This window comes from Oncorhynchus masou, chromosome 33 (genome assembly GCF_036934945.1).
Source record: "Oncorhynchus masou masou isolate Uvic2021 chromosome 33, UVic_Omas_1.1, whole genome shotgun sequence".
Taxonomy (NCBI): domain Eukaryota; kingdom Metazoa; phylum Chordata; class Actinopteri; order Salmoniformes; family Salmonidae; genus Oncorhynchus; species Oncorhynchus masou.
In genome coordinates, this window is record NC_088244.1 from 9070739 (window position 1) to 9092540 (window position 21802).

Genomic DNA, 21802 nt, shown 5'->3' on the forward strand with positions numbered 1-21802 from the left:
TATTTTCTGTCAAGTGAGTAAATCGTATGTCGTATTCAACTCGGGGTTAGAATACAGCACTTCCCTGCTAGGAGTGACCTCTCTCTCCTTGTTTTGCTGGAAAGACCTCAAAACCAGCAGCTGTAGGTTGTCTGTCAAACCCAAAAGCCAGCCTCCCTTCACCCCAGCATACTCTGCCCCCTGCAGCCGGCAGTTGGACAAAAAAAAATGTAAAGTATGTCTCCCTTCCTCTGAATCCATCCTTAGAAAAGATCTTTGCTCTTTGTGAGAGAAGTAAATAGGTCACGGTGTCTACCAAAATGCTGAAGCACAGGGTTAGAGACCATCTGAAGCGAGACCGATTGAAGACCAAGACCAGAGCAAATTGGGTCTGAGTCAACACCGAGACCAGAAAAGATGTGCTCTTTGTGAGAGAAGTAAATAGTTCACGGTGTCTACCAAAATGCTGAAGCACAGGGTGAGAGACCATCTGAAGCGAGACCGATTGAAGACCAAGACCAGAGCAAATTGGGTCTGAGTCAACACCAAGACCAGAACAATGAGAGTCCAGTTCAAGACCATGACTGCAATTGTTTCAAATCGCCACCACAATAAGAGCTCATAATGTCCAGTGTTTCTGCGTTCATATGTCAGACGAACATGTGGATAGTTTTTAGACATTTAAAAATGGTGAAGAAACGCAGAGGAAAATAGAATGACACTCCATGATCACAAACCCAAACAGGTTTCTAATAGATAGAAATACCAAATATGTAACAAATTCCTCAGTCTGCCCTCTCTTGGTGAGCGTGCAACTTTCAAGTGTGCTGAGAATGTTTTGTAGACTGCAGGGAAAAATGTTGTTCCTAAAGCTTCAGCCCACTATTACAGGACTAGTAAAGGCCCAGTGCACTACTTTTGTGAAGAAATGTATTTTCTTCCAAAAATATATATATATATATTTTTATTAATTATATATTTTTTTATTCTGATTTTCAAGCACCCCTACTTCCCGAAGCAATGGTTTTGAGGATATTTTAAAATTAAAGAAAAGGACAGTAATGTTACAAGACAAGTAGGAAGTGATATCATGACAGAGGTGTGGATATTTGGCCTGGCAAAGCACTTTTATGCGTTGACTGAATGGGAGCTGATAATGAGTTTAAAAAAACTTTTTACTGGTCTCTGGAAGAAATTACGAGTCCTCGTTGTCCGAGACAAGACCGAGTAAAAATGTATCCTGCACCGAGACAAGTCCGACAACACTCAATATTATTAATTAACTTCCAAACGAGCTTCAATGCCATACAACACTCCTTCCGTGGCCTCCAACTGCTCTTAAACGCGAGTAAAACTAAATGCATTCTCTTCAACTGATCGCTGCCCACACCAGCCTGCCCGACTAGCATCACTACTCTGGACGGTTCTGACTTAGAATATGTGGACAACTATAAATACCTAGGTGTCTGGCTAGACTTTAAACTCTCCTTCCAGACTCATATTAAGCATTTCCAATCCAAAATTAAATCTAGAATCGGCTTCCTATTTTGCAACAAAGCCTCCTTCACTCACGTTGCCAAACATACCCTCGTAAAACTGACTATCCTACCATTCCTCGACTTCGGCGATGTCATTTACAAAATAGCCTCCAACACTCTACTCAGCAAACTGGATACAGTCTATCACAGTGCCATCTGTTTTGTCACCAATTCCCCATATACTACCCACCACTACGACCTGTATGCTCTCGTTGGCTGGCTCTTGCTACATATTCGTCTCCAAACCCCCTGGCTCCAGGTCATCTATAAGTCTTTGCTAGGTAAAGCTTCTGCCTTATCTCAGCTCACTGGTCACCATAACAACACCCACCCGTAGCACATGCTCCAGCAGGCATCTCTCACTGATCATCCCCAAAGCCAACACCTCCTTTTGCCACCTTTCCTTCCAGTTCTCTGCTGCCAATGACTGGAACGATTTGCAAAATGGCTGAAGTTGGAGACTTATATCTCCCTCACTGACTTTAAGCATCAGCTATCTGAGCAGCTCACCGATCGTTGCAGCTGTACATAGTCCATCTGTAAACAGCCCATCCAACTACCTTCCTCATCCCCATATTGTTTTTATTTACTTTTTTTTGTTCTTTTGCACACCAGTATCTCTACTTGCACATCATCATCTGCTCATCTATCACTCCAGTGTTAATCTGCTAAATTGTATTTACTTCCCTACTGAGGCCTATTTATTGCCTTACCTCCTTACTCCATTTGCATACACTGTATATAGATTTTCCTTTTGTGTTATTGACTGTACGTTTGTTTAGTCCATGTGTAACTCTGTGTTGTTGTTTTTTTTGTCGCACTGCTTTGCTTTATCTTGACCAGGTCGCAGTTGTTAATGAGAACTTGTTCTCAACTTGCCTACCTGGTTAAATAAAGGTGTTCTCAACTGGCCTACCTGGTTAAATAAAGGTGATCTCAACATGCCTACCTGGTTAAATAAAGGTGTTCTCAACTGGCCTACCTGGTTAAATAAAGGTGTTCTCAACATGCCTACCTGGTTAAATAAAGGTGTTCTCAACTGGCCTACCTGGTTAAATAAAGGTGTTCTCAACTGGCCTACCTGGTTAAATAAAGGTGTTCTCAACTGGCCTACCTGGTTAAATAAAGGTGTTCTCAACTGGCCTACCTGGTTAAATAAAGGTGTTCTCAACTGGCCTACCTGGCTAAATAAAGGTGTTCTCAACTGGCCTACCTGGTTAAATAAAGGTGTTCTCAACTGGCCTACCTGGTTAAATAAAGGTGTTCTCAACTGGCCTACCTGGTTAAATAAAGGTGATCTCAACTGGCCTACCTGGTTAAATAAAGGTGATCTCAACTAGCCTACCTGGTTAAATAAAGGTGTTCTCAACTAGCCTACCTGGTTAAATAAAGGTGATCTCAACTGACCTACCTGGTTAAATAAAGGTGTTCTCAACTAGCCTACCTGGTTAAATAAAGGTGTTCTCAACTGGCCTACCTGGTTAAATAAAGGTGTTCTCAACTGGCCTACCTGGTTAAATAAAGGTGTTCTCAATTGGCCTACCTGGTTAAATAAAGGTGTTCTCAACTAGCCTACCTGGTTAAATAAAGGTGTTCTCAACTGGCCTACCTGGTTAAATAAAGTTGTAATAAAAATGAATACAAATATGTGGCCTCAAGAACGGACTCTGCAACACTGCTGAAGCATAATCCACTCTGCAACAGAGCTACTCACAAATCAATGTTTATCTCCTGGGTAACCAAACTCCCTTTTAACACGAGATGTAATAGCATTGCAAAATGATAAAATATGAAACATTTTCAAGTACCTAACATAATGTGTTCATCCTGAACTTTATTGATAGTCACTGAGCTGGGTTTCACCACATGTCTCTGTCTGTCTGCTATCACACTTAAGTTCACTGGAAAACTGTTTCGAAATACTTGAAAATACCAAGTCGTTTTTCACCCTCACCCAGCCAATAAATATCTCAATATCAACATGAGATATTCCACTTTTACATCTCTGTCCATCCAAAAATCTCCCTCCTTCTCCCTCAATCTTTTTTCCTTTTTGGGTCACAGGTTCCCGGTGTGAGGAGTGTGCCCCAGGTTACTATGGTAACCCCTCCCAGCCAGGTGGGCGGTGCCAACCGTGCAGGTGCAGTAACAACATTGACATGGCAGACCTGGATGCGTGTGACCGGAGGACAGGAGAGTGTAAGAAGTGTCTCTACAACACAGAGGGACCGGACTGTGGCGTGTGCAAGAGCGGTTACTATGGAGACGCCTCGCGACGCAACTGCAGAAGTGAGTGACTGTTGAAGCATCCTTTTTACACACAAAAAAAACTTGACAACCATTCATTTTTAGACGGTATATGTTGTGCACCCTAGTAAATGTTTCATCTACTTTTTTTTGTTTTCTCAAGAGTGCACCTGTAACTTCCTGGGCACAGCGCAAACCCAGTGTACAGCGCGGGATGAGTGTGTCTGCCAGCGTGCCACAGGGCAGTGCCTGTGTCTACCCAACACTATCGGCCTGACATGTGACCACTGTGAGCCCAACTACTGGAACCTGGCTAGTGGGCGGGGCTGTGAGGCCTGCGGCTGTGAACCCAACAACGCTGTCAACCCGGCCTGCAACGAGGTGTGGGTGTGGTTCCATTACTAAGGTGCTTCATGGGATAAACCTCTTCAGTGACCTCATGCTCATGTTTGTCCTCTCTGTGCCCCAGTTCACTGGAAAGTGTCAGTGTCGTGACGGATTTGGTGGGAAGATCTGCACAGACTGCCAAGAGAACTACTGGGGAGACCCACGGATCCAGTGTAGAGGTCAGCATTAGCAGAAGCTCCATGTAACATGTCATTCATAAGTGGCATCAAAATATCAGCAGCAGACATACTAACGATCTCTGACTTCCTCTCGCTCTCGCTCTCTTTCTGTCTGTCTGTCTCTCTCTTTCTCTCTCTCTCTCTGTCTCTCTCTCTCTCTCTCTCTCTTTCTCTCTGTCTCTCTCTCTCTGTCTCTTTCTTTCTCTCTCTCACTCTCTTCCTCTCTGTCTCTCTGTCTCTTTCTCTCTCTTTCTCTCTCTCTTTCTCTCTTGCTCTTTCTTTCTTTCTTTCTCTCTGTCTCTCTCTCTTTCTCTCTGTCTCTCTCTCTCTGTCTGTCTCTATCTTTCTCTCTGTCTCTCTCTCTTTCTCTCTCTCTTTCTCCCTTTCTCTCTCTCTTTCTCTCTCTCTCTGTCTCTCTCTCTTTCTCTCTGTCTCTCTCTCTTTTTCTCTCTTTCTCTCTCTCTCTCAATTCAATTCAATTCAAGGGCTTTATTGGCATGGGAAACATGTGTTAACATTGCCAAAGCAAGTAAGGTAGATAATATATAAAGTGAAATAAACAATAAAAATTAACAGTAAACATCACACATACAGAAGTTTCAAAACAATAAAGACATTACAAATGTCATATTAAATATATATACAGTGTTTTAACAATGTACAAATGGTAAAGGACACAAGATAAAATAAATAACCATAGATATGGGTTGTATTTACAATGGTGTTTGTTCTTCACTGGTTGCCCTTCTCTTGTGGCAACAGGTCACAAATCTTGCTGCTCTGATGGCACACTGGAATTTCACCCAGTAGATATGGGAGTTGATCAAAATTGGATTTGTTTTCGAATTCTTTGTGGATCTGTGTAATCTGAGGGAAATATGTGTCTCTAATATGGTCATAAATTGCGCAGGAGGTTAGGAAGTGCAGCTCAGTTTCCACCTCATTTTGTGGGCAGTGAGCACATAGCCTGTCTTCTCTTGAGAGCCATGTCTGCCTATAGCGGCCTTTCTCAATAGCAAGGCTATGCTCGCTGAGTCTGTACATAGTCAAAGCTTTCCTTAATTTTGGGTCAGTCACAGTGGTCAGGTATTCTACCGCTGTGTACTCTCTGTGTAGGGCCAACTAGCATTCTAGTTTGCTCTGTTTTTTTGTTAATTACTTGACACATTGGAAAGAATTATCTTTTTGTTTTCTCATGATTTGGTTGGGTCCAATTGTGCTGCTGTCCTGGGGCTATGTAGGGTGTGTTTGTGAACAGAGCCCCAGGACCAGCTTGCTTAGGGGACTCTTCTCCAGGTTCATCTCTCTGTGGGTGATGGCTTTGTTGTGGAAGATTTGGGAATCACTTCCTTTTAGGTGGTTGTAGAATTTAGCGGTTCTTTTCTGGATTTTGATAATTAGCGGGTATCGACCTAATTCTGCTCTGCATGCACTATTTGGTGTTTTACGTTGTACACGGAGGATATTTTCTTTGTGCTTTTTGTTGATCATTTTCCACTTTTCCCAGAAGTTCTTCAATTACATTGAGCTGATTTCTGACGTGCTGTTCCTTATTTTTCCGTTGTGTATTTCTGTATTGTTTTAGTGATTTACCATAGTGAAGGTGTAGACTCGGGTTTTCTGGGTCTCTATGTTTTTGGTTGGACAGGTTTCTCAATTTCTTTCTTAGGTTTTTGCATTCTTCATCAGACCATTTGTCATTGTTGTTCATTTTCGGTTTTCTGTTTGAAATGTTTAGATTTGATAGGGAAGCTGAGAGGTCAAATATACTGTTTATATTTTCTACTGCCACGTTTACACCTTCACTATTACAGTGGACGTTTTGTCCAGGGAGTTGTTTGAAAGGGATTGAATTTGTTGTTGCCTAATTGTTTTTGCTAGGTTTCCACACTACATTCCTTCCATCTACATCATTTCTTAATATTACTCAGTTCCTTTGGCCTTGATGCCTCATGATTGAGTATTGCTCTGCTTAAGTAGACTGTGATTTTGCTGTGATCTGATAGGGGTGCCAGTGGGCTGACTATGAGCGCTCTGAGAGACTCTGGGTTGAGGTCAGTGGTTAAGTAGTCTACAGTACTACTGCCAAGAGATGAGCTATAGGTGTACCTACCATAGAAGTCCCCTCAAAGCCTACCATTGACTATGTACATACCCAGCGTGCAACAGAGCTGCAGGAGTTGTGACCCGTTTTTGTTGGTAATGTTGTCGTAGCTGTGTCTAGGGGGGCATATGGGGGAGGGAATGCTGTCACCTCCAGGCAGGTGTTTGTCCCCCTGCGTGCTGAGGGTGTCAGGTTCTTGTCCAGTTCTGGCATTTAGGTCACTACAGACTAGTACATGTCCCTGGGCATGGAAATGATTGATTTCCCCCTCCAGGATGGAGAAGCTGTCTTCATTAAAGTATGGGGATTCTAGTGGGGGGATACAGGTAACACACATGAGGACATTTTTCTCTGTTAAGATCATTTCCTTTTGAATTTCTAGCCAGATGAAAAATGTCGCTGTTTTGATTATTTTAATGGGGTGAGTTAGGTCTGCTCTTTACCAAATTAGCATACCCCCTGAGTCCCTTCCCTGTTTCACACCTGGTAGTTTGGTGGATGGGATTACCAGCTCTCTGTCACCTAGAGGGAAACCAGTGGGTCCATCTCCTCTATACTATGTTTCTTGTAGGGTGACAATGTCTGAATTTCTGATTTCTTTGGTGAACTCCAGGTTCCTGCTCTTTAAGCCAAAGGCAGATGACCTCAGGCCTTGGATATTCCAGGATGAGTTAGTGATGGCTTTGTGTTCCATAAAGTGTCCAATGTTAGTCGTGTGGTTTGGCTTCAGGCCAGTAAGTGTGAGCAGAGCCTGCTGAGCATCTGGTACATGCCATCGACTTGGGCTAGTGTAAGAGTGGGGGTTGGCCCTGTTTGCCTGCTCACGGCCTGGGCGCATGTGTGACATTCATGTTGAGGCCCTCTTTGCGGGAGTGGGGGGCACTGGGTGGGCAGGAGGAGCATACGTCTGAGGGCAGGAGGGGGCCTAAATGGGGTGTGGGCATGGTTGACTTGGGGGTGTGTTGATTGGTTGGGGTGGGGGTGGGGGTGTGTATGTGGCTGGTGGTGTTGTGGTCTGGATGTAGGTCCTCTCGGCATGTGGGAGGGTGTGAGGGGTTGTCAGGAGGGCTATCAGAGTGGCTGACGGGGGGGGGGGGGGTGTTCAGAGGGGGTAGAATCCCCTGGGCTTGGGCTTCTTTATTTGTCTGTCCCGCTATGTTGTTGACGCTATGGTCAGGGTCCGGGGTGGACTGTTCTGCTGTGGTGTTGAGACTTTTGTCGGGTGTTGAGGTGGGCTATTCTGCTGGCTTCTCTGCGGGGGTGGCCACCTCTCTAATGGGTTGTTCTCTGTCACACGCCATCCCCCTCAACCTCTCCTCCAGCAGTCTGATCCTCTCCTCCAGTGCTCTGTTTTTCTCCTGCTCTTTGTCCTGGAGATGCTGTCTCACTGCAGTCCAGAGTGCAGATATGTCTCTCTCCAGCTCTCCAGGTCTAGTTAAGGGGGTGTTGTTGTGCTGGACTGTTGTCTGGGTCTGTGCTGACTGGACTGTAATTACCTGCTGTTCCAGCTCCACCTGCCTTACCTCCAGCTGGGTGAATTTAACCCTCATTTGAATGGTTGACTTTCCGCTTGGAAGTGCTCGTCTGTGGGTTTATGTAATGAGAGGTCTGGTCTGATCTTCTCGGCGTGGGGGTATCTTTCTCAGGGTCGAGCTTCTCCTGCTGAGCTATTTCTTTGACTGGGTGAAAGTCCAGCTGAAACTGTTTGCTGTTGCCCTGCACCATTACTGTTCCAGACTTATAGAGATGTATATATTAGCTGACTCAGAGTCCTCGTTGTTTATTGTCCTGAGTTTCCACCCATCGGTAACAACCCCGCTCTTAACAGAGGGGTAGTGTGTTAATATAGCACTGTGCCATGCCAGGGGATGGTCTGGTTAATATAGCACTGCACCATGCCAGGGGATGGTCTGGTTAATATAGCACTGCACCATGCCAGGGGATGGTCTGGTTAATATAGCACTGTGCCATGTCAGGGGATGGTCTGGTTAATATAGCACTGTGCCATGCCAGGGGATGGTCTGGTTAATATAGCACTGTGCCATGCCAGGGGATGGTCTGGTTAATATAGCACTGTGCCAAGGGATGGTCTGGTTAATATAGCACTGTGCCATGCCAGGGGATGGTCTGGTTAATATAGCACTGTGCCAAGGGATGGTCTGGTTAATATAGCACTGTGCCATGCCAGGGGATGGTCTGGTTAATATAGCACTGTGCCAAGGGATGGTCTGGTTAATATAGCACTGCACCATGCCAGGGGATGGACTGGTTAATATAGCACTGTGCCATGCCAGGGGATGGTCTGGTTAATATAGCACTGTGCCATGCCAGGGGATGGTCTGGTTAATATAGCACTGTACCAGGGGATGGTCTGGTTAATATAGCACTGTGCCAAGGGATGGTCTGATTAATATAGCACTGTGCCAGGGGATGGTCTGGTTAATATAGCACTGTGCCATGCCAGGGGATGGTCTGGTTAATATAGCACTGTGCCATGCCAGGGGATGGTCTGGTTAATATAGCACTGTGCCATGCCAGGGGATGGTCTGGTTAATATAGCACTGTGCCGTGCCAGGGGATGGTCTGGTTAATATAGCACTGTGCCAGGGGATGGTCTGGTTAATATAGCACTGTGCCATGCCAGGGGATGGTCTGGTTAATATAGCACTGTGCCATGCCAGGGGATGGTCTGGTTAATATAGCACTGTGCCATGTCAGGGGATGGTCTGGTTAATATAGCACTGCACCATGCCAGGGGATGGTCTGGTTAATATAGCATTGTGCCATGCCAGGGGATGGTCTGGTTAATATAGCACTGTGCCATGCCAGGGGATGGTCTGGTTAATATAGCACTGTGCCATGCCAGGGGATGGTCTGGTTAATATAGCACTGCGCCATGCCAGGGGATGGTCTGGTTAATATAGCACTGTGCCATGCCAGGGGATGGTCTGGTTAATATAGCACTGCACCATGCCAGGGGATGGTCTGGTTAATATAGCACTGTGCCATGCCAGGGGATGGTCTGGTTAATATAGCACTGTGCCATGCCAGGGGATGGTCTGGTTAATATAGCACTGTGCCATGCCAGGGGATGGTCTGGTTAATATAGCACTGTGCCATGCCAGGGGATGGTCTGGTTAATATAGCACTGTGCCATGCCAGGGGATGGTCTGGTTAATATAGCACTGTGCCATGCCAGGGGATGGTCTGGTTAATATAGCACTGTGCCATGCCAGGGGATGGTCTGGTTAATATAGCACTGTGCCAAGGGATGGACTGGTTAATATAGCACTGTGCCATGCCAGGGGATGGTCTGGTTAATATAGCACTGTGCCATGCCAGGGGATGGTCTGGTTAATATAGCACTGTGCCATGCCAGGGGATGGTCTGGTTAATATAGCACTGCACCATGCCAGGGGATGGTCTGGTTAATATAGCATTGTGCCATGCCAGGGGATGGTCTGGTTAATATAGCACTGTGCCATGTCAGGGGATGGTCTGGTTAATATAGCACTGCACCATGCCAGGGGATGGTCTGGTTAATATAGCACTGTGCCATGTCAGGGGATGGTCTGGTTAATATAGCACTGTGCCATGCCAGGGGATGGACTGGTTAATATAGCATTGTGCCATGTCAGGGGATGGTCTGGTTAATATAGCACTGTGCCAGGGGATGGTCTGGTTAATATAGCACTGTGCCAAGGGATGGTCTGGTTAATATAGCACTGTGCCATGCCAGGGGATGGTCTGGTTAATATAGCACTGTGCCAAGGGATGGTCTGGTTAATATAGCACTGTGCCATGCCAGGGGATGGTCTGGTTAATATAGCACTGTGCCAAGGGATGGACTGGTTAATATAGCACTGTGCCATGCCAGGGGATGGTCTGGTTAATATAGCACTGTGCCATGCCAGGGGATGGTCTGGTTAATATAGCACTGTGCCATGCCAGGGGATGGTCTGGTTAATATAGCACTGTGCCATGCCAGGGGATGGTCTGGTTAATATAGCACTGTGCCATGCCAGGGGATGGTCTGGTTAATATAGCACTGTGCCATGCCAGGGGATGGTCTGGTTAATATAGCACTGTGCCATGCCAGGGGATGGTCTGGTTAATATAGCACTGTGCCAAGGGATGGTCTGGTTAATATAGCACTGTGCCAAGGGATGGTCTGGTTAATATAGCACTGTGCCATGCCAGGGGATGGTCTGGTTAATATAGCACTGTGCCATGCCAGGGGATGGTCTGGTTAATATAGCACTGTGCCAAGGGATGGTCTGGTTAATATAGCACTGTGCCAAGGGATGGTCTGGTTAATATAGCACTGTGCCATGCCAGGGGATGGTCTGGTTAATATAGCACTGTGCCAAGGGATGGTCTGGTTAATATAGCACTGTGCCAAGGGATGGTCTGTATGGAAGATATAGTTGCTTATGTTCCCATTTTTATAATAGTCAGCAAAAAAGTGTGTCTTGATTTTCAATAAGGAGCTTAATTTTATACTCTTTTCATGTCTTATTATTCTTTACATTCAAAGGGTACTGTATTTTAATTACCACTGAGCAGTGGGAGGGTGCTTCTAAAGCCTCTCCATTTGGTCGGGGCTCTCCTGCCATTGTTGGGCTCGAGCTTTGACGCCTCTCACTTGACACGTCAGTGCTAATTGAAGTTGTATCAAGCTTGGTAGCCTTAACTTAGCATTCGGTCCTTATAAAGTAAAATATATCATTGTGATGTATTTTTCTTCATGTTTAAAAAAATAATAATATATAGCTTCAGACTATTATTCAGTCAGTTCCTGGTTGATGGTGTTTTCAGGTCTCTGTTTGATTCCAGAGCATTTGCTGTATAGTTTGGGAATAATAATCTTTGGTAGTTGTAAACCTTCCAGGTAATTCCGTAATTACTCTCTCTCCATCTCTCACTCTCTCTTCATCTCTCTCTCATTCTTTCAACTCTGTAATGGTTTTCTTGTGGGGAAAGAGAGGCGGACCAAAATGCAGCGTGGTTAGTTTTGTGCATCTTTAATAAAGATAAAAGTATGACAATCTACAAAACAAGGAACGTGCAAAAAAAAAAAAACCAAAACAGTCCTATCTGGTGCCACAAACACAAAGACAGGAACAATCACCCACAAAATCCAACACAAAACAGGCTACCTAAATATGGTTCCCAATCAGAGACAATGACTAACACCTGCCTCTGATTGAGAACCATATCAGGCCAAACATAGAAATGGACAAACCAGACACACAACATAGAATGCCCATCCAGCTCACGTCCTGACCAACACTAAAACATGGAAAACACACACGAACGATGGTCAGAACGTGACCAATTGAATTCAAGGGGCTTTATTGGCATGGGTAACATGTGTTAACATTGCCAAAGCAAGTAAGGTAGATAATATATAAAGTGAAATAAACAATAAAAATTAACAGTAGACATCACACATACAGAAGTTTCAAAACAATAAAGACATTACAAATGTCATATTATATATATATATATATATATATATATATATATATATATATATATATACAGTGTTTTTGCAATGTACAAATGGTAAAGGACACAAGATAAAATAAATAAGCATAGATATTCTCTCTTCATCTGTCTCTCCATCCATCTCTCATCTCTCTCTCTTTCTTTATCTCTCTGTCCATCTCTCTCTCTCTTTTCATCTCTCTTTCTTCATCTCTTTGTCCATCACTCTCTCTCCTTTCATCTCTCTCTCCACCTCTCTCTCTTTCTCCATCTCTCTGTCCATCTCTCTCTTTTCATCTCTCTCCATCTCTCTCTTCATCTCTCTCCATCTCTATCTCTCTCTTCATCTCTCTCTACATCTCTCTCTCTCAGCCTGTGACTGTGACCCTCGGGGCATAGAGACCTCTCAGTGTGGCCAGAAGACGGGCCACTGCGTGTGTCAACAGGGGGTGTCGGGCGTGCGTTGTGATCAGTGTGCCCGGGGCTTCTCAGGCCAGTTCCCTAACTGCCAGCCCTGCCACCAGTGCTTTGGGGACTGGGACCGGGTGGTACAGAACCTGGCTGTCCGAACCAAGACCCTGTCGGAGCGGGCTGTGGAGATCCAGAACACGGGCTTGACTGGAGCCTATGAGAAGGCCTTCAGAGACCTGGAGGAGAAGCTGGCACGAGCTCAGGGCATCGTCAATGCCCGCAACACCACCACAGAGGCAGTCAGCAGCCTGATGGAGCTCATTGAAGACCTCAGGTACAAGGCATACACACTGACACTATTATACTTTACATAATAATACACATACAAAGGTAGACTGTCTGAATAAAGATTCACCATGAATACCCCTCTCCTCCAGTTTTGTAGTTTAACTGTAATTTCCTTCTCCCTTTCTCTTGCAGGTCTCAGATAGGGGAGACCACAGATGTACTAAATCATCTGGAGGGAGACCTGACCAGTGTGGGGAACAGTAATGTTGAGGCCAGTAATGAGCTCAGTGCTCTAGAGAGAGAGGCCAAAGAGCTCAACCTGACCTCAGATCAGCTCCACCGCCAACTGGACATCCTGAAGAACTCTAACTTCCTGGGTGAGCAGAGACATCCTGTCCCCCTTCCACCATGGGGATTCTGGGATACGTAGTGCCTTAATGGCTGGTGTTATTAATGTTTTTTTTTGTAGAAATACTTTTGAAACATTAGTTAAATGTGTCTTTCTTATTTTCGGGCCCCTCTCCTTCACCCAGGTGCATATGAAAGCATCCGGAGCTCCTATAATAAGTCCCGTGACGCAGAGCGGCGAGCCAACCAGTCCACCACTACCACGCCCAGCACTGTCAGCCAATCAGCAGACACCCGCCGCAAGACAGAACGCCTCATCTCTGCCAAGAAAGACGACTTCAACCGCAAGAACGCCGCCAACAAGCGAGCCCTGGGGGACCTCAATGCCAAGGCACAAACCCTGGACGTGAAGAAGATCAACGAGAAGGTGAAACAAGCATCAAGATAAACAGCTAGATACAAACGGTCAGCGTTCATGGAAAGTTATGAAAATCTACAAAATCTGATACATGTTCCACCCCGCCCCCTTTGACCAGGTCTGTGGGAGCCCTGGCGATTCCCCCTGTGTAGAGAGCCCTTGCGGAGGGGCGGGTTGCCGTGACGACGAGGGGAACAGGCACTGTGGAGGCCTGAACTGCAACGGTGCCGTAGCGATGGCAGAGAACGCCTTGGAAAAGTCTAAGCACGCAGAGAAAGAGCTGAACATAGCCATGAGGGAGGTAGAAGAGCTCTTCCACAAGGTCCGTTACTCCAAGTGGACATACTCCTTAATAGATAAACACAAACTGTCTTGACAGGAAAGGAAGACTTGCTAAATATGTTGTGGCATGTCATTAATGCAAACATACCCCTGTATCACCTACAGTATGAGGGTCCATTTACATTTGAGTCTTTTAGCAGACACTTATTCAGAGCGACTTACAGTTAATGCATTCACTCGGTGAGATAACGACCTATCACAGTCATAGTAGGTAAAACGTTTCTACAATGAAGCAGCTATCAGTAAAGTCGGGGGAATTGATGTTACCCCTGGTTCTCTGTGTCCCCCTGTTTGGCTTCTCAGGTGGCAGATGCCAAGACCAAGGCGGAGGAGGCAAAGGGTACAGCCCAGGCAGCTCTGGACAAGGCCACTAACACCAAGAACAATGTGGAGCGCTCCAACAACGACCTGCGGGACCTCATCAAGCAGATCCGGGACTTCCTCATGCGTGAGTTAGCTACTTAGTTAGCTAAAACATTTTTGGGAAAAGTGACAGAGAATTCAGATATTAGAGGAAAAGTGAGTTCAGACCTTGGCTACATTTGACCATACAAACAATGTATCTTCACCTCGGGATAGTCATCATGATCAGCGTCATAATCATTAAGTATTAACTTCCAATCTGTGTCAAAAATCTCTTTACTGATCTGAATATCTTTTCTGTCTCATTGCAGAGGAGGGTGCTGATCCAGACAGCATTGAAACGGTGGCTAACCGTGTCCTGGAGCTGTCCATCCCAGCCTCACCACAGCAGATCAGACACCTGGCAGAGGAGATCAAGGACCGGGTCCGGAGCCTCTCCAACGTAGACGCCATTCTGAAACAGACACAGGACGACGTGCGCAAGGCAGAGCAGCTGCTGCAGGAGGCCAAGAAGGCCAGGTGTGTGTGTGTGTGTGTGTGTGTGTGTGTGTGTGTGTGGAGATTTATAGCATGTGGAGGGTTATAGCATGTCGAGGGTTATAGTATGTAGAGGGTTATAGTATGTCGAGGGTTATAGTATGTCGAGGGTTATAGTATGTCGAGGGTTATAGTATGTAGAGGGTTATAGTATGTAGAGGGTTATAGTGTGTAGAGGGTTATAGTATGTCGAGGGTTATAGTATGTCGAGGGTTATAGTATGTAGAAGGTTATAGAGGGTTATAGTATGTAGAGGGTTATAGTATGTAGAGGGTTATAGTATGTAGAGGGTTATAGAGGGTTATAGTATGTAGAGGGTTATAGTATGTAGAGGGTTATAGTATGTAGAGGGTTATAGTATGTAGAGGGTTATAGTATATAGAGGGTTATAGTATGTCGAGGGTTATAGTATGTCGAGGGTTATATTATGTAGAGGGTTATAGAGGGTTATAGTATGTAGAGGGTTATAGAGGATTATAGTATGTAGAGGGTTATAGTATGTAGAGGGTTATAGTGTGTAGAGGGTTATAGTGTGTAGAGGGTTATAGTATGTAGAGGGTTATAGTGTGTAGAGGGGTATAGTGTGTAGAGGGTTATAGTATGTAGAGGGTTATAGTATGTAGAGGGTTATAGAGGGTTATAGTATGTAGAGGATTATAGTATGTAGAGGGTTATAGAGGGTTATAGGTTATAGCATTATCAAGTCAAAGAGAATAGTCCAGCACAGCAAAACGCTCCTGATTCCAACATGTGTTTCCGTTCTGTAGGAATCGGGCAGACGGGGTGAAATCCACAGCAGAGACGGTGAAACGGGCGCTTGAGGACGCTAAGACGGCCCAGGCTGCAGCGGAGAAGGCCATACAGCGGGCGAAGGTTGACATCGGTGAAACGGAAGTCCGACTAGCACAGGTACAGTAGGAACTCAACTGACTGGACGCCATCTGTATTCTGTTTGATGGGATGAGGAGGATGAAGAGATAATACGTTCCTGATATTTTCTCTGCTCGTAGATCGAGTCTGAGACCTCCAGCAGTGACCATGACCTGAATAATGCCATGGATCGCCTTGGCAACCTGGGTCGGGGGATTGATGGTCTGAAACTCAAGCGTGCAAAAAACAGCATGGCAGCAGCTCGAGCTGAGGAGACAGCCACTATGGCACGGGACAAAGCCAATGATGCCAAGCAGGTGTGTGTGTGTGTGTGTGTGTGTGTGTGTGTGTGTGTGTGTGTGTTCATTTTATGTGTATATTTAGGACTGTAATACTGTGACTGATACTAATTATGCTGTCTTATTTCTCTCAGATTTTAGATGGCGAGCTGACGGATAAGTATCACACAGTGCAGGACTTGGTGGACAGGAAAGCCAAGACCGTCCAGGAGGCCAAAAAGACAGCAGAGCGCCTGAGAGACGAGGCCAAGGAGCTACTGAAAGACGCTCAGGACAAGCTCCAGAGACTAGCAGGTGTGTGGCAGGGACCCTGCAGGGAACTGGGTCACGTTATTTAATTAAGATCAGCAATGTTTTTGATTAACACAAGCTAACCTTGGAGAATAGTGAAGGCAACATAGCTCTTTTGTGGTTAAACAGTGCCACTGTATTGTCTGAATTTGTCTGATGGTGGTGTACTCAAACCAGAGAACAAACTGTACATTTTACATTTTAGTAATTTGAGAAATAATAAGGAACCCGCACACTGCTCTTGATAGTATCACTGCTCTTGATAGTATCACTGCTCTTGATAGTATCACTGCTCTTGATAGTATCACTGCTCTTGATAGTATCACTGCTCTTGATAGTATCACTGCTCTTGATAGTATCACTGCTCTTGATAGTATCACTGCTCTTTAATAAGCTTTAGGTATCGGCCTCACGGCCAGCGTCAGACGTTTTAGTCATTTAGCGGGCGCTCTTATCCAGAGCGACTTACAGTTAGTGCATTCATCTTAAGATAGTTCGGTGGGACAATCATATATCACAGGCATAGTAAGTACACTATTCCTCAATAAAGTAGTTATCTACTTTAGATAGGAGTCAAGATTATTATGTATATATTTTTGTATTTATTTAAGATACCTGTTCAAAGAGTAAGGTTTCGGGTGCTTTCTGAAGATGGGCAGGAACTCTGCTGTCCTAGCTTCAGAGGGAAGCTGGTTCCACCATTGGGGTGCCAGAACAGGTCTACAGTATGTCAGTCAGCCAAGTCTGGTTATTCTGAGATTAAACATTAAGATATAAACTTGACTCACTTTATATCCACAGAACTAGAGAAAGACTATGAAGAGAACCAGAAAAAGTTGGAGGGCAAAGCCCGGCAGTTGGATGGCCTCGAAGACAAGATGAAGGCTATCCTCAACGACATCAACAAACAAATTCAGATCTACAACACCTGTCAGTAAACAGGGACCTGGCCGAGTTAAACCAAACACTGACTGACTGCAGACACTATGTGAACCTACTATTGCTTTACTCTCTTGTAGGGTGTACACCCTATGCGCTCTAGTGAGGAACTCAGTACTGCCCATCAGCCATGGTGGTTATCCAACTACACTGTGTAACTGTCTTTTTGATTGTAAGATTTCACACACATAATATAACATTGTGTGCCCTCAGTGTATTACTGTGTGACTTTCAACTGAAGGATAGAAGTGGCTCCACATGACATTTACGAAAATAATTATCCATTTGTGTGTGTGAAGAATACGAAAATGTGCAAATATGTTTAGCCTCAACTCAGATCATCCTCCAAACACTGCCACATTCAGAATATAAATAATGCCCAAAAAGTACTTATGAATAAATTGTTCTGGAAAAACAATGAACAAAAGTTGTTATGTGTACCGACCGAGGATGAACCGGGGGATGATCGGTGACTTTTGACATGGTTTCTGATCTCTCCTGGATTAAATGATGGGATGCTTGTTCTCTTTAAACACTAAATAGACTCAATGGATGGTATTGTTTCTGTAATTGAGAGAAAGCTTTTTGGAGTTGCCTGACAATAATACTGAAAAAGTATTTCCACCCTCCAGTGTAGGAAAACTGAAATTGTGTGACTAATAAAACTGGAACACCATCAATGCACACAATAAACATACATTGCATATGCAATGGTGGGGAGAGAGGTGTGGATCACCTAAGGAGACTGTAGTTAAAAATTGTCATGTCTAAGCGAGTTCATGTCTTATTCAACATCTCTCTATTATAAACCCCATATAATAGGCCTGTTTTACTAATCTCATACACTGGTTTCAGAGCTGCCTTCCTGTAGAACCAGCCAAGAAAACCTTTGTCACATGGGAGAATCTCAATAGAGTGTTCAATTGCATAATTCTCGCGTCCTCTCGCCTCTTTCTCAAAACCCATTGGAGGAGAAGGTCAGAGGGGCGGGACCTTTGGCTTTCTCATCCAATGGATTTTTAGAAGGACGCGATGAGAGAGGACGCGAGGAGATTATGCAATTGAGAGTTTCCCATTGTGAGGGGTCGATTTCTACAGTGCGGCCTCAGCCTGCCTGCCTCCAGGAAGTGGTCAGTCTTCGAAGTGGTTTTCGGTTTGGACTGTTTTTGTTCCTAAACAAAGTGCGAGTCATTTCCCGTGGCCATTAAAGTAACTTACGTTAAAGCGATTTATCGTTTTGTTGCCATTCACGTCACTTATATTTTATTAAAATATTTAGGAATCTATAAGAGATGGGACCCGGATAACGAGAATATTCTAGAAACACCAAGAGTACGGGGTTTCGATTGCGGGAAGGGGTGAGCAGAGGCCCGCGGCGGTCAAGGAGCTTAGGGAGGGCTGAAGAAGTACGGACTCGCCGGCCATTGTGCACAAAGACGGGGAGACGACACTCCAAATAATACATGTTTTGTAAGTAGTCGGTCATACTGGCTAGTATTTTTATTTTTTAGAAATGTTCAATTATTAGTCATGAGGCGCTATTGTCAATAGCTATTGTTTGTTTAGCTTGTCAACAACTGACAAACGTTTGGTAGCGAAATTAGCTAACAAGCTAATGACATTCGCCAGAACTGCTAGTAATTTAGCTAGGAAGATAAAGCTAGTTGTCTAACTGTTGTTAGCTTAGCTAAAGTTAGCCGGCTAGCCAGTTAGCCAGGTAACGTTAATGTTACATTGGCAATTTATCCCTGTTGTTCCTGACATTATAGAGATTATCTGTTAACATTTTAACGTTAAATTGTCAGATTTTTGATGAACTGATTGGCCAATGAACATTGATAGCCAAGTATCTTATTTTAGCATGCTAACTTAGTTAGCTACCTAACGTTAAGTAACTGGTCGTCACTAGCTAACAACTTACTTGCCGCATGAACATGACGCCATTGCATTGAGGGCAAAGAGACTGGCAGAAATGTACATACAGGTTTAATGTTAGGCATACTATTATTAATCTAATGCAATGTGTAAAGTAAGCAACTATAGGCTAGCTATCCACTTAGACATTGTAGTTGACGTTAGTTAGCATTGTACCGAAGGTAACGTAGATGTTTTAGAGTCACATTGTCTTGCAATCCAGGGTGCAACATTCATGGGCAACATCCAAGGCAAAATATTCAAGATAGCTAGCTAGATACAGTAGCTAATATCACAAATGGTTGGGATACTCAATAAGACAGCCACCCCAAGTCATCTTGGTAGTAAATGCAGAGATACCCCTATTGCAATGTTTGCAGACAGATTCCAATCAGATCAATGTACCGGAAATGTTTGAAATGTGAGTTTAATCTGACTGGGGTCAGGTTTCAAATTTGCATGTGTGTAAATGACTTAATTGATCATATATTCTGTAACCTACTATATACACCACAGATCACACTCTTTATGACTCTTATGTAGCTCTGCAACACTCATTCATAAGTGGTGGGTCCCCTGACTCTTCTCAGGACCTCTGATTCTGTTCCGGGAGATTTCTGACCTGTATCATCGCCAAGATAGCTGGACCGGGTAGAAAGCGGCACACCCCAGAACCAGACCCCAGCAGCAGCGGCAGCAGTGACGCCGGGGACGGGCGGCCCGTGAGCGCCAAGCGCCTGAAGATGGCCAGCAGCAGTGAGTCAGGTCGGCGGAATGGGGGTCAGCGCAGCGCAGATGACAGCACCAGCAAGAAGAAGCAGAAGGACAGGGCCAACCAGGAGAGCAGGGAGGCCAAGCGAGCAGCAGCAGGGGCCAATGCAGAGCACAAGAAAGGTGAAATGGTTGAAGGGGAGAGATTTGGGCTGTGGTTAACTTGGCAACGCATGAGGGTACATCGCTGAGATGCTGCTTTATTAGCATTGGTAGAGTGTTGGCTGAGAACAAGTCTATTTGCCTGTGTTTACACGGCAACCCAATTTTGATATTGTTTTTCCACTAATTGGTCTTTTGACTAATGCGTTACTGAGAGCACACTGCCTGCCCTTCAGGACATCTACAGCACCTGGTGTCACAGCAACGCCAAAAAACTAATCAAGGACCTGAGCCACGGCCCATTCACCACGCTACCATCTAGAAGGCGGAGACATTACAGGTGCATCAAAGCTGGGACCGAGAAACTGGGCAAAACAGCTTCTGTCTCCAGGCCATCAGACTGATATAGTCACCACTAGCCGGCCTCCTCCCAGTACCCAGCCCTGAACCTTAGTCACTGCTTCTAGCCAACTACAACCCTGCACCTTAGAGACTGCTCCCCTATGTACATAGTCATTGAACCCTGGTCACTTTTTAATAATGTTTACATACAGTAACCCACTTCATTTGTATGTACTGTATTCTAGTCAAGGTTCGTCCTATATAACTACTGCTGTACACACCTTTTCTATTCATATACAGTCTATTCACACCATTATATATATTTTCTGCACTCTAACATAGCTTGTTCTGATATTTATTTTAATTTGAGGGATTTGTGTGTATTGTTAGGTATTACTGCACTGTTGGAGCATGAAACCTAATCATTTCACTGCACCTGTGATAACATCTGCAATATATATGTAGGTAACTTTTTTGATTTGGCCAATCACATCAGATCTTTTTTGTTGTTGCTGATCTCGTTGGTCTTCTGACCAATTTAGTGAAGGAAAAAAATCATCCTTATGTTGAGCCTATTTTGATTTATATATGACATAAAATCTGATGACAAATGGGGGAGACGAGTGGTGTTGAACGGTACTTGAAATTTGCATTGTGTCATCTCTGCAGTGTTTTCCATTAGCGCTGTTGGCTAATCAGCACAGGTTACAGACACATTTTCAACCGCCTACTTTTTCCACTTCGCATTAGATGCGTAATGCAGAAATCGATCTGCTATTTCCTGCTTGCTCAATTCTAATTTCAGGTTCTGTTACAAAACTAGTGTCTGTAGTGTAGAGAGTCATTCTACCATCTTAACTGCTGTGAAATACCTTTTTCTATTAACAAATATGTTGTTTTATTGGTTTCATCTATTTGAAGCTGGTGTACAACTCTGAAAGTAAAAGACACAAAGGCGAAACTTAAGTATGGGAAGAATGGAAATGGCGTACATAAAATAGATCTACATCGATTTCTATTGGTCACATACACACGTTTAGCAGATGTTATTGCGGTTGTAGGGAATGCATGTGTTCCTAGCTCCAACCGTGCCGCATATGTACAGTAATAGTAAAATAGGATAGGCCTTGACTAGAATACAGTATATGCATATGAAATGGGTAAAACAGTATGTAAACATTATTAAAGTGACCAGTCTTCTGTTATTGAACAGTGTTCCGTGTGCATAGGGCAGCAGCCTCTAAGGTACAGGGTTGAGTAACCGGGTGGTAACCAGCTAGTGACTAAGTTCAGGGCAGGAGACTGGCTAGTGATGGCTATGTAACAGTCTCATGACCTTGGGAAAGAAGCTGTTTTTCCCGTCTCTCTTTGACCCCCCCAGCTTTGATGCACCTGTACTAACCTCACGTTCTGGATGATAGTGGGGTGAACAGCCCGTGACCCTGGTGACTGAGGTCCTTGATGATCTTCTTGACCTTCCTGTGACTCCGGGTGCTGTAGATGTCCCAAAGGGCTGGCAGTGTGCTCCCGGTGATGCATTGGGCTGGTCGTACCACCCTCTGGAGAGCCCTGTGGTTGTGGACGGTGCAGTTGTCGCACCAGGCGGTGATACAACAAGGCGGCCATGTCTATCGGCACCATAC

At 44.7% G+C, this 21802-nt stretch overlaps 2 protein-coding genes across 13 annotated transcripts in view; both read left to right on the forward strand.

Annotated features, from left to right (window-relative positions):
* The window catches only part of LOC135527785 (laminin subunit beta-2-like), a 77128-nt gene extending 59190 nt beyond the window's left edge, over positions 1-17938 (forward strand). Inside the window, exons 22-34 of the mRNA XM_064956347.1 lie at positions 3582-3806; positions 3928-4145; positions 4234-4330; positions 12297-12669; positions 12816-13000; positions 13157-13398; positions 13508-13711; positions 14035-14179; positions 14406-14613; positions 15399-15540; positions 15642-15818; positions 15935-16094; positions 16893-17938. Of these exons, the coding sequence (XP_064812419.1) occupies positions 3582-3806; positions 3928-4145; positions 4234-4330; positions 12297-12669; positions 12816-13000; positions 13157-13398; positions 13508-13711; positions 14035-14179; positions 14406-14613; positions 15399-15540; positions 15642-15818; positions 15935-16094; positions 16893-17029 (2513 nt within the window). The 3' untranslated portion in view covers positions 17030-17938. The remainder of the gene's footprint in view (positions 1-3581; positions 3807-3927; positions 4146-4233; positions 4331-12296; positions 12670-12815; positions 13001-13156; positions 13399-13507; positions 13712-14034; positions 14180-14405; positions 14614-15398; positions 15541-15641; positions 15819-15934; positions 16095-16892) is intronic.
* Positions 17939-18104: 166 nt separating this feature from the next.
* LOC135527786 (ubiquitin carboxyl-terminal hydrolase 19-like) overlaps positions 18105-21802 on the forward strand; it is a 29645-nt gene continuing 25947 nt past the window's right edge. For 3 of the 12 annotated variants that reach the window (XM_064956350.1, XM_064956352.1, XM_064956349.1), the window contains exons 1-2: positions 18106-18500; positions 19535-19838. In XM_064956350.1, coding sequence (XP_064812422.1) covers positions 19688-19838 — 151 coding nt within the window. In that variant the 5' untranslated portion in view covers positions 18106-18500; positions 19535-19687. Of the gene's footprint in view, positions 18501-19534; positions 19839-21802 lie in introns of all 12 variants that reach the window. The other 9 variants (XM_064956351.1, XM_064956353.1, XM_064956357.1 and 6 more) reach the window with 4 other exon arrangements.